Source organism: Diuraphis noxia, unplaced genomic scaffold, assembly GCF_037042655.1.
Source record: "Diuraphis noxia isolate RWA-SAM2 unplaced genomic scaffold, SU_Dnox_SAM2 contig0005, whole genome shotgun sequence".
NCBI classification, from domain to species: Eukaryota; Metazoa; Arthropoda; class Insecta; order Hemiptera; family Aphididae; genus Diuraphis; species Diuraphis noxia.
Window position 1 is genome coordinate 44,539,027 of NW_028301715.1, and position 12,993 is coordinate 44,552,019.

At 28.4% G+C, this 12,993-nt stretch overlaps 2 protein-coding genes and 1 pseudogene across 2 annotated transcripts; 1 reads left to right on the top strand and 2 right to left on the bottom strand.

The window, feature by feature from the left end:
• Positions 1–1,831: 1,831 nt before the first annotated feature.
• On the bottom strand, positions 1,832–2,795 carry LOC149055398 (uncharacterized; annotated as a pseudogene).
• A 186-nt stretch (positions 2,796–2,981) lies between these two features.
• LOC107167014 (ceramide-1-phosphate transfer protein) lies at positions 2,982–7,146 on the top strand. The gene is made up of 4 exons (XM_089228740.1): positions 2,982–3,536; positions 3,642–3,844; positions 3,917–4,092; positions 5,168–7,146. The coding sequence occupies exons 1-4, from the start codon at positions 3,433–3,435 to the stop codon at positions 5,291–5,293; spliced, it is 609 nt and encodes a 202-aa protein (XP_089084866.1). The 5' UTR covers positions 2,982–3,432; the 3' UTR covers positions 5,294–7,146.
• Positions 7,147–8,370: 1,224 nt separating this feature from the next.
• LOC107170959 (NKAP-like protein) lies at positions 8,371–10,578 on the bottom strand. Its single transcript, XM_089228739.1, has 4 exons — positions 10,353–10,578; positions 9,111–9,210; positions 8,907–9,039; positions 8,371–8,844 (listed from the first exon to the last, which is right to left on the bottom strand). Exons 1-4 carry the CDS (start codon positions 10,463–10,465, stop codon positions 8,456–8,458), a joined length of 735 nt encoding a protein of 244 aa, XP_089084865.1. The 5' UTR covers positions 10,466–10,578; the 3' UTR covers positions 8,371–8,455.
• Positions 10,579–12,993: the final 2,415 nt, after the last annotated feature.

Here is a 12,993-nt window from a genome sequence, read left to right on the forward strand (position 1 = left end):
GCGTCCCCAATCTGTACTCACAATATCGAAATTTGAGGTTCGTACCTATGTATAATAAAAATTGTTTCGTTCGACACACACGTCATGTCCAACACCCGTTTATTACAGCGTTGGTTTTCGTTTCCTTGTAGGTTACCCGTGTGCTGTTCTCCTTCTGTTCGGAGTCGACCGATAAGTATAGCACCTAATCAGTGCAGTCGTGTATTGAATGGCTGTTTGTATATAGTACCTGCAGCCTTCTACGCTTACCAAAGCATTTACGATAGTGACCGACGAACGTAATTAGCTGTGAATTAGAATATATAACATTATGATAAACGAGTGAAGATAAAATAAATAAATCATAATGATGACGCGCGACGGCGACTTCCAAAATAATTCAATGAAAATAATGTAATTAGATTATGATGCACACATAAATTCCTTTAAATATTATCAGTCTTGTAAAAGATACGTTTAAAAAGTATTCAAGCACAGATACATCAGATACTTTTTTTTCAAAAGTATTTAAAATACGTATTTGAATACTTTTTTTTTTTTTTTTTTTTATTTTACACAATATATATACAATCTGTACAATTTTGCACAATTAGCATATTTGATAAGGGTTAAAAATATAATACATGAGTACTTGAGTAAGAAGCCACCCACTAATGGCACTTAACTGGAGGTTGTATGAAACTAGCTATATTTATATATACTGATTTTTTTTTTTTTTTTTTGTTGTATTTGAATACTTGAAAAAAAAAGTATTTAAGTACAAATATAAATAATTTTAAAAAGTATTTACAGATACCTACTTTCAAATACTTTTTTTTTTTTTTTAAATATGTTTTATCTTTTTTCCTTGGCCTAATGACCTTATTGATAAATTGAATTATTATTTATTAATCAACTAATTTTTTTTTTTTATTTTAGAACTAATTTTACTTAAATTAATTAGAATAAGAATAATTAAGTTAGAATAATTAAAAAGTAAGACGAAAAAAGTATTTAAAAATAGTATTTGGTTTTAAATACAGATACCTTCAAAAAAGTATTCAAATACTATACCCAAGTACTATTTTCAAATGTATTTAGAATACGTATTTGAGTAGGTACTTAAAAAGTATTTGAATACTTTTACTCAAGTACTTTACAAATCTCAATATTATTAAGTGTGTTGTATAAAATAGTAAAAAAAATTTCAAACGAATAAGTATCATATGACATATGCCAAGAAAATTTGTTGTGTCTATGAAAAAAACTTTGATTTCCCGTGAAAAAAATCTGCCCCGAGTCCCGAAAAACCTCACGCCGACGCTATGCGTAGAGGCACCTAACTGTACTGACTTATACTGTAGTACTGTAACTAGGTTATATTAATCTGAAAAGAATCGTCATAGGTGCGTGTACCTATCACTTATAATATGTGTTTGTAATTATCATATACATACTTAAAAAACCCATATCGAAACGTCTATCATGTTTCTGACAAACTCAATACGCGCGTCGTAGAAATATTTCGTTTTCAATGTTGCGTTTTTTTGATATTAATCGCGCCATACGGCCACTGAGGTTTGAAAAGTTTGAGTGTTTGACGATTTCCGAAGTCAAATACGAACACTGGAAGCCGAAAGACCTAACGATTTTGGCGCACTAGGTACACTAATTTTGGCGCCCTTTTTTTCTCTCAAAGTTTCCTTTCACTCATCGCCAAAAAAATTTTTAAAATATAATATTAACATAATATATACGAGTATATGTATAGAAATGTAAAGGCTGTAATAAGAAAAGATGAAATAAGCCAGATTAGTCAACAATGATTATATATTTGTTAATAAATTAATGATTAAATATTTTTACGATGAGCCTCCTGCAAGGAAAATTCTTTAATTACATCTTCATATTTAAGAGAAGCGGTGATTTCAGATTCTATACTTAGAATAGCCCAGTGGCGGCGTGAGCATTGTTCGTTCATGAGACCAAAACAGTCTTAGGGACCACCCATCACCCCAGAAAACCTACCCGTCCGTAGGTATAATGTGTAACCCACCCACCCAAAAAGTCATGAGACCCGGGTCTCATAGAACCCTTGTCACGCCGCCACTGGAATAGCCAATGAATTGAGTCTATCGTCATTCATAGTTGATCTTAAGTACGATCACTTAAGGTTTAAGGATCGCTCTGCGCCTCTGCAGAGCAATTTGGTACTGGACAGCATAAAAACATACGTAATGCTATTTCAATATACGGATACAAACTACATATTTTAGGATCTTTAACTATTTTATTCAAATCTAAAACAGTATTGGCAAATTATTCTCTTGTAACTCAGATAAATTACCACGAAAGTATATACATTCATTAGAGAATGATAAACCAAGGTCCTCTGGATATTCTTTTTGTAATTGTGTAGCTTGTTCTCTTACCTTGGATAGTGGCAATTTAGTTAGATTAAATAAAAAACCAAATCTAATATTAACTGTATGTATCATATTATGCATTCTTTCTTTTGTTTAGTTCTATAAGTAACGAATCTAATATAATAGCAGTAAAAGTGTTTATTCTAAATGCATCGCTTTTCTGTAATGTTTTTTAATTATTTAAAAATGTAATTTAAAACTTCACTTTGAAAACAATTCAACCTCCAGCGACGGCGCACCCTTAAGTGACTCAGAATTTGGCGCCCCGGGGCAATTGCCCCCTGTCGCCCCCCCCCCCTCCTAAATACGCCACTGCGGAATACAACAACATAATGTCCAGATCATGAATAATGATATTATAATTATTTATAACATAACGTTGGATACCATGATGACTGTTTTACAATATAATTAATTAATAAATGATAAGTATAAGATGGGTATCAAAGTACAATACTATCATCGTCGTGGCGTGTCAGGGTCTTATCTGATGATAAGACGCTTGCCCCGTTGTCTGACAAAAAAAATAATAATAACAATAATATTATGTTTTTGTCTGCGGGCGAGTGGTGAGGGGGGGGAGGGGACTCGCACGAACAACTTCTGTACGCCGACTTCACTGTAATTTTAGTAATTTTACGTACTCAATAACATCAATGATGGAGTTTTAAAGTGAACTGATTGGCGAATTGGCGATTAAAAGTCGGTAATTAATATTGTTAAGTGTAAAACGTCTTATCGGCGATAAGTTATCGCAAAAACGCGCGTCTCGAGTCTCTAATTTCTATAAAAGTCTACTGTAGTCTTTGGTACGTGCACAATCGTCAGTGCTTGCTCGTTGTTTAAAACCGTTTTGAGCGTTATTATTACTCGTTAGTAGTCGTTACACCGCAGCCGATCCTCATCATTTGAAATTAAAGTGCAATATATTTTATTGGAGTGATAGTGTACCGTTGCCGCGATTAGCACGGTCACCGGTGATCACTGTCCTTTAAATATCATAAAAGTAATTAAAATTGATGTTGAGATGTTCAGCGTGGAGGCCGTTCATAGTGCTTTCCAAGAAGCTCTGATCGAAGATGATGACGTGGACGTGAAGAACTATGCGTTGGCCTATCAAGAACTCTGCAAGTAATTATTATTTTCAACGCGTTCCATCGATAACGTTTAAAATATTGTTAACGATACACAATAACGACACTACTCGTACTCATGCCTTTTATGTTGCACTTGCAGATTCTGTTCCCAACTGGGTGGCTTGTTCGGTTTCGTGGTCAGCGATCTTGAGAATAAGATCGGACTCCTTAAACAGCTAGTAACTGAAGATGAGCAAAACTTTTCCACTGTTCAGACTATGATAATCCATGAGATTTCCAAGGAGTTGGTGTTCTCTGGTCGTTCTGGCTCCATAACATTGTTGAGATTGCATCGCGGTCTTGGTAAAACATCCAATCGGCGTTCTATAAGCACTTAAATTTTGATTATTACACCTGTTTTAACTTTTATTTCAGAATTCATTATTCTATTCATGTCTAAACTTATTCACCTTCAACCTGATGATAGCACTAAACACTGTGCTCAAGAAGCATATAATCAAACATTGGCCAGACACCACACATGGATTATAAGAAATGGTGCTCTGTTCGCTATGAATTTCCTTCCCTGTCAAAAAGTCTTGTATAAACAGGTAGGTATTTTTAATATGACAAATTAGGTACCCCTTGGCATTTTATATGTCATACTTTCATTGACACATTTTAGAATTTTAATATTATAAACTAATATAACATTTGAAGTAAATTCAATTAAGCATACTATTCAAAATTTAAAGTATGTTGATGGGTATTCTTTTAATTGCTGCATTAGTATAATTAAAATTCATGGGTTGGACATAATTTTAAAATTTCCATATTTTGATTTTTTTTTTGAAATTCTCAATAAAATACCGATAATGTACAGCTGAATATACAGTGTATGTACCTACTAGACATAAACATCAAACACTACTGAAGTTTGTACTGGTTGGTTATGAGTTTATGACCCCTCAATAGCCTGTCTTATAAATTATTTTTTCACGTACATTTGTGAAAATCAGAACACGTTCAATTCTGTAAAACATTCTTGCCTATTTTTTTTATTCATACATTTACTCACTTATTTATACATCAGTATTAAAAAGTATAATTGTGTATAGTAAAATATAATAATATTTGTAATCAAATTTAATTTTCTTTCAGCACAAAAAAATATTTTATTATAGTTAAGTTTTTAAAGATTTTAAATATTTATAAATTTCACTAACGTTTTAATGTTTTTTAAATTATACCATTTTATACTAGCAAACGCTTGTATGAATATTTTATGAAAATTACAGATCTAGGTTTATCTGTTTATTGTTAACAGTTAAAACATAAAATCCATACAATTTGGTAAAAACTAGTTTTACATAAAAAATTACCATTTATTTCTAAATTATTATTTTATTTTCTGATTCTTGTAGAGTACTTAATATTTAAAAATGTTTTGTTCTTTAAAATACCAACTAAATCCAATTGCTACCAGGAACCACCTTATAAGTTGAGTAATGAAACTTTTTTCTTCTATAAATTTTCTTATCTTACCTAGTACATAATTATAAAATCAATACATTGATCTTCCACTCAGAATCTAGAATTACATTAAATGGTTAGTAAAGTGCAACAATTTAAAACTAAACAAATAATAATATGTTGTCTAAAAAGTATATTTTCTATTTTATTTAGACTATTGGCAATACTTCCGTAGAAGAAACACTGGATACAATGCCTGAAATGATTTCCAAAGCTTCTATGGTTCATGAAAGGGTGAATAATCTACTTTTAGGCTATGAAATCTTGGATATACCATGAAAACTTTTAAATTAACTGTGCTGTGAAATACTTAGCCACTTGGTACTATGTTAATTTTGTATATCATAGATCTTCTTTTATCTAAATTGAAGAAAAGTATACACAGTATAAATTTCTGTTAGTTAGTAATTATCTGAAGACATTTTAGTAATTATAATTGTGTAATAATTACTTAGTCGTTGTGGAATTATTTAAACTTGACATTTCTATAATTAACTGATATTATTTACTAAAGCAACTAGTATCTTATACCTAGAGTACCCTATTTAGAAATATGAAATGATTCGTCAATTTCTAGTGAAATTATTCTTCTCATCATAAACAGCTTATCTAACTATTTAAATTATCTTAAGAACGTATAAAATAAAAAAATTTGTCATAAGTTTCTATTCAATAAAGGACACTTGTGAGTATGTGCATAATATAAAGTTTAAATAATTCTACAGTGACAAAAGATCCAAAGAAATATTTACTTTGATCTTTATAAATAATTACAATTCAGGATCCTGCATAAGGTATATTTAATTATATTACTAACATTTTGCTCAATTAATTTAAAATAATCATAGGACTAGTACAAGTGCTAATCTTCACGAGACCATGTATTATGTTTGTATACCATATATACATTGATTTTTCATCTTTGATAATTTAAATATTATATGTCATATAATATAATTAGGGTTTGGGACTTGTTGCATTTAAAATTATTGAAATATGCTGTCAAAATTATATAAATATGCAGCAAATTTTTGATTTGGATTTTTAAAAATGCATAAAGTATATCATAAATTATTACTATAAAACTAAAAATAAAAATCTAAAAATTAGGTAGTGTACATTTAAGTCTGTAGGAGATAGGATTCATTAGGTTTTATTACAACTATACAGTTGTCGATAAAAATGTTGATTATTAAGTGATAAAGAGACTATCATCATAAACGAACTTACATGTTAGATTGTTAGATATGATAGACTTGACCATCCAATTATGATTTTTCCAGACAACTTAAAAAATATAAAAATGTAGAATATACCCAAATATGTTAAAAATTGCTCAAATATCCTCTTTTCTCAAAATATGATGGAATATGCAGAAATATGCAAATTCAAACTTAGTATTTAATTTTGTATATACTTTCATAAAACAAATTTATAACTCACCTAGATTAATCTACTACCACTACAAAAAAACATGCAAATGCAAGTCACGAACCCTAAATATAATAGTAGTTCCCATTTTTATCTTAAAATCATATCAAGTGAACTTAATGGGATTTTTTATTTGATCTAGGTAATGTCTAAGGAATACTAATTGTATTAAATACTAATAATGTTAATATTTTATTTTATATAATTATATTAATAGCTCAACATTATATTAATTTCAATACTTAGTTATCGAAGCATACAACATAGACTTACTTAAAATGTATTTTATGGTCTGATATTTTTATAAATCTTGATTTATAATTATTTCTTATCAATATTATAACAGTTATTTTATATCTATTTTAGTAATGTTAGTTATATTTATATTTATTTATTTTTTATTTCATATTAAATTTATAATGCAAAATGTAAATGTGTCCTTTATTTAATAACCATGAAGCTGCGGTGCACATTTCAGGTAATATATCAGGGATGGTCAGACCCTCAAACCCAATGTCACGCCTTAACATTTTTAATAATAATATAATAGGTTATAATATTATTTATTTTCGTGATCTTCATATTTTTTTTTTCATTATTATTGAACGGCTTATGACGTATCGATGGCCACCCTTATAATATGTTTATAATTTTCTCACTACCATTTCTATAACCATTAAATATAAAAATATGTAGATGGACTTGTGTGAATAATAATTGAAAGTGTTTGTCAAAATCCCTAAGTAGTTCCTACTACTTAGAACAGGTAACTGGTTTCTTATCAGGACTTAAGCTTCTGCCATTTACAGAAGAGAAAGACTTGAAATCAAAAAAAACTTAAATGAAGTTCATCAAATTAGGATGCAAGGTTCAATTATCAATAATAATAATAATAATTATATTAATCATTGTGTCATTAAAAATATGTTGGTCAAAACGCATCAATCAAACTGATTTTATTGATAGAATAAACCTCTTACATTTGAGAAGTGCTTATTATTGCTCCTTTACAATGTTTCCAAAATAAAATAGATCATATTTTTGTTCTCCCGCCAGATTTAAACAATAAACTTTCAACTCAATTTAATAAACCTAATCTATTATATAAATGTGAAAATTAAAAGTTTTGTAAAAAACTTTTTATTACATTTTCATTTTGATACAATTTGTTATTATTTTAAGATGTACCTACAAACAATTATTAATAGTTTTAAAATACTTATAATTCGCTTTAATATTAAAATATAATAAAAATCTCTTGAGGTCATCTAAATAATACTTAAATCTTTACATTTTATAAGAGGTAAATTCACTCTAGTGGCTAGTTTTTAAACTAACGGAGCTAAACGAGATCTACTGATTCTGCTGAATGTAAAATTTGCTAAGTTATGCACTAGTAAGGCGGATACAACACATCCAGGTATAATTTCCTCCTAATTTCTAATATTATAACCATTAATTAGTCATATGCATTTTTTAATGGAGGTCTTTGCCTTATAATTCATAGCTTATATAGTGACGGACACAATATTTATCTTGTTTGACAGGTTTGGTTGATGATAAATAGTTCTATTAGCAGTAGTTATTGGCCATTATATGAACGGCTGTGAGTATTAAAATTTAATAAAATCGTTTTAATTACTACCCACCAAGTACTTCCTCTGAGAGAAAACATGTTTATCGGTCAATATACTTGAGATTTTGGAATTTTGGATACCCACCAGCGAGTTCTATATTAAAGTATTAATAATTAATATAATATGATAATGTTATAAACAATATTTGCATTTGAATTAAAATAAGACAACATAAAACAAAAAGTATTCATCATAACATGTGATTGGACATTTTTTGTCTCTCTAAATCTAATTTCAAATTCGCTTGATTCTTTTTAAATTTACCTTTGAATTACATACAATTCTGTATTATACATTAAACAATAAATCATAATATTTTATTGTAATCAGTCAATTATATTATTTTACATTTATTGCAAGATTTAATTTCTTATTATTTATTTGAGGTTTTGCTTTTCACCATGTCTCTAAACTGAGTAAGAATTTTATTTTCTCTCTTCTGTCGTTCTTCTTTACTGAACATAGCCAATGCACGTTTTTCATCAGCAGAATAAATTTGATTTTCTTTACGGATACGTACAGCTTCCATGCGTCTATGTCGACTTCCGCTCATTACATACCCAACAGCCTCATAAGATGATATTTCATCACATGTCAAACCAATTTCACCACGTCGAGGAATACGTTTACCATCTTGTACATAAGCTGCCATGGCTGCTCCTTCTCCGGGCAATAAAGCGCGGCCATACTCTTTTTGTGTTAAAGTTACATTAGGCTTTGGTAATGGCCCTACCATGTCATCAACGCTAGTTTCTTTGGCACCTAATACATAAATAAATAATTAATTTCATAAAAATATTTTTTTTTTAAATGCGCATATTAACCTTTTTTCTCAATCCATTCATCACCATCGCCTTCACTACTTGAATTACTTGAACTATCTGATGATAATTTTCTCTTCTTTTTTTTCTTATGTGATTCTTTGTGCTTTTTTACTTTTTTGGACTTTTTTGATTTCTATAAATAATAAAATAAAATAAATAAATAACAAAATTACTTGTAAATATGACTACTTTTAAAAATATTACCTTTAATTTATCTTTTTGTTTCTTTCTTTTCTTATGCCATTTAACTGGAGCGGTTGCGAGATTATTTTGATTCAAAGTGTTTTCTTCATCCGTATCTAAACTATTTTGAACAAGGTACAAAGTAACAACTGTTATTATTCATAATATCATGTGTCTGGAAAATATTTAAGTACAGTTAAAAAATTCACATTCACATCATTAGTAAATTTTTAATAAGCTTTTTAATGTTTTATGAATCTTTAAATGATATTCATACAGATTTGTATTATAAACTATTTATGGTTAGACACTAACCTATAGGAAACAAAACTAAAATATTCTCTTAAGATGAGCATGCTACAATTGATTTGGCAGTAATTTCTGGTCAATAAATGCAGAACAAAAATTATTGACCAAAATAATGTACACATATAGATATTTTTGATTTTTTTTATCAAATTAAATTTGGGTCATAAAATTAAAGGATTTGTTGAGCTAGATTTATAATATAAAGCTAGTAAAAAAAAAAATTAAGGATCATTATGTAGCGTATAATGATTATTTTTTACTTTTAATTTTAATTAAACAAAAAAAATACAAATTACCAAACTCTAAATTTAATTAAAAACAAAATTAACATAAAAACTTAAAAAATTATATATAGTAAAAATCAGTTATGTCTATACTTGAATTACTAATACTTACTATTTCATGCATGTCAATCTAAAAAAATATGTCAAATGCCCAAAAAGTTAGTGAGTAGCATTATCTTATTGACTATGATCGACACATTTAATCAAGGTTGTTGTATGGTACATCAAATAAAATTTAAATTTATGTTCAAAAAATAAAGCTTTTAACTACAGAATAAATTCAAATTACTAGAACCATTAATATGTATTAATTTTGAAAACTTACAACTAAGAATAAAACTTTCATTTAATTAGCTTAATACCTACTTACTTAAAATGTTAAATCTTTAAATGAAAATCAAAAAAATTTCCATGCCAAGCAGAACAATATACTTAATCAAAATACATGCATTTTGTATTGTTATTTCACCCAACGGAAAAAGTGAAATAAATGTTGAAATAAGAATGTATCATAACAATAATATCTAATAATCTAATACGGACATATGATAACTTTCCTCGGTAGACAATTGTAAAGAATAATACTATATTCAATATATTTACTAATGTTTTGTACAAGTTATAATATACAATATGTTTAACAAAATATGAATATATTATAATATATTACTTGTTGACAGGTTGAGGAGGTGATTTTTCCCAAACTTCTGGTACACCAATCAAACCAATATTCTCACGTTCTTTCCGTCGTCGATCACTATAATCCGACATAGACATATCCATTTTAAATTTAAAAACAAGGTACCGTGGTTCTGGATTATTTAATTTTGCAGTAAATTACTAATTAGTAAAATGTAAATTGACAATTTTATAGTTTGTTATCACCTAACAGCGAACAATAATAATATTATCAATTATCACCGCTATTGACCTGATAACAGGCCACCATTCACCACGGCTTATTAGATAGAATGGTTGCGCGTCGACGTATGTTAAGCTGCTTACTGACTGTCTGACTATGCAATGACATGCAATGTACTCACATGAATTGACTGACAGTTAGTGCCATCTAGCGTTGACTTCTATATGTTTTACTAAATCGTGCTAAAAACAGTAATTTTGTTTTTGGATATCTCAAATCTCAATTATTCACTTGCCTTCTTTGCACATTGTCAACCATTTACTATTCTATGGACTACAATGCTGTCGTTATTTAATTTTAATACTTACTATTATACTAGGTACATATTTACAACACATATTTATAGTAGGTAAATCGAGCAAATAAATTCCTAATATATTTGATTAGACACTGAAATACAAGTTATAAGTTATAAGTGCAATTGTAATTAAACATTTTGATAAATAATTTAAATAAATATACACTGTGAAATATATAGCCAATCTATAACTCAATAATACAATTTAAATTAATTAATTAAATAGGTACCAAGTAGCTAGTCATGTGGACAGTTTAAGCTAAATTATAATCAACTAATCAAGGTTTATTTTATAATATTTTGATTGTTAAAAATTAAAAAGTGATTTTGGCCAATAAAAATATCTTGGTGCACATTCCGTGCAGAAAATAAGCATTATAAATAATAATAATATCCTATAGTTTATAAATATGACCGCTAGATCGCGTTAAGAGGTAGTCAATTGATGTAAGCACTTTCTCTTGCCATTAGGTTTGTTCGTTTTGACAAAAAGTGTACACTTTTTCATAATGGTGTACACTTGAAGCGTTTGTTTTAGAAAAGTGTTAGCGTACACTGTTTGTTTTGAAATAGTGTGGGTTTGGTGTGTAGTGTGTGTACACTATCCACACCAACTAAAGTGCAGGTGTCGAACTTGATTTTTGGTGTGGAGCCAGTTATTATCATAAATATTTCCTTATCACTCACTACATGCTGACTGCCGAGCCAACCACACCTGAAACGTTTGTTTTAAATTGGCACACCATACCCAACACTTTTACACTATATATAGTGTTAACACTTAGTTTTTAAAACGAACAAAGCTATTATTTTTCGGTCGACGCGCAACCATATTCTGTCTAAAGCCGTGCCATTCACCATAAGCCGCGTATCATACATCATGTTTGTACCAAGGTAGATGTCCACATATTATCATTTCACCCTTAGAATTATTAGTGTCATTAGTGACCAATGACCAGCCTACCTGTGTAATTCTATCTCTTTTATTCACCGGCACAATATTAAAGGTAAGATATCCGAATTGGTTCCCATATACCTGAAAATTTACATCTGAATTGGTTCCCGATATTCTAGGTAGGCGGTACACGGCCGAATTGGTTCCCGATACAGACTTACGGAAAAGCCAGGCCCGGATTAAGGCGTAAGCAGTGTAGGCTTCAGCCTACACAACCACGGATTTAGGGGAAAGGGGCACCGCATACGATCCTGATGTTATTTTAAATTTTTATTTAAATATATAGGAAATTTGAAATAGTAATAATCAATCATAGACAGACCTGTAAAAAATACTTTTAAAAAGTATTTGAGTAAATACTCAAATACATTTTTTTTTAAGTATTTAAAATACTACTCAAATACTTCAGTTGTATAGTATTTCAAATACTACTCAAATACTTTTTTAAAGTATTTGGAATACTTTTCAAATACTTTTTGTTTTTAAATTAGATTTCTAATTAACGTAATATAAACACAAAGTAAGTTAATAATCAATTTAATTTTATTAATCAATTAAATAAATAAATAAATTAAATAAATTAATAAATTAAATAAATAATTAAATATCTATTTTTAGAAACCTTTGGGTTTCGAGTTTTTCGACAAACACTGAAACACAGAGACAGAATATTAAATAAAACTATTATTCAATTATTGTAGTTGGCAATAATATTTTTCAGCTAAATATTTCGAATAAAAATAAATTGTTCGGAAAAAAACCAAAGTATTCAATACAAATAAGTACTCAATACAAAAAAAAGTATTTAAAATACCATTCAAAATACTTTATGCTGAAAGTATTTAAAAAGTTATTCAATACTTAAAAAAGTATTTGAATACTTTTACTCAAATACTTTACAGGACTGATCATAGATAATATTGTTATACTATTAATATCATTAATATTTATTATCTATGTAGGTAATCAATAATAAAAAAAAGAAAAGTATAAATTAATGGTTCGTTATTTTTTATAATATGATTATTTTATATTTTTATAAATCTAAAATATATTTTATTTTATTTTAATTGTATGTTTTTACTTGTTTTCACATATTATATACATGTACATACGTATTGTGGCTAATAAACCTA

Coding starts and splice junctions, on each gene's coding strand:
- LOC107167014 (XM_089228740.1), top strand. CDS start 3,433: ATGTTCAGCGTGGAGGCCGTTCATAGTGCTTTCCAAGAAGCTCTGATC. Junction 3,845..3,916: donor GAGATTGCATCGCGGTCTTG/GTAAAACATCCA, acceptor CTTTTATTTCAG/AATTCATTATTCTATTCATG. Junction 4,093..5,167: donor AAAAAGTCTTGTATAAACAG/GTAGGTATTTTT, acceptor TATTTTATTTAG/ACTATTGGCAATACTTCCGT.
- LOC107170959 (XM_089228739.1), bottom strand. CDS start 10,465: ATGGATATGTCTATGTCGGATTATAGTGATCGACGACGGAAAGAACGT. Junction 9,040..9,110: donor AACAAAAAGATAAATTAAAG/GTAATATTTTTA, acceptor TATTATTTATAG/AAATCAAAAAAGTCCAAAAA. Junction 8,845..8,906: donor TGAATGGATTGAGAAAAAAG/GTTAATATGCGC, acceptor TTTATGTATTAG/GTGCCAAAGAAACTAGCGTT.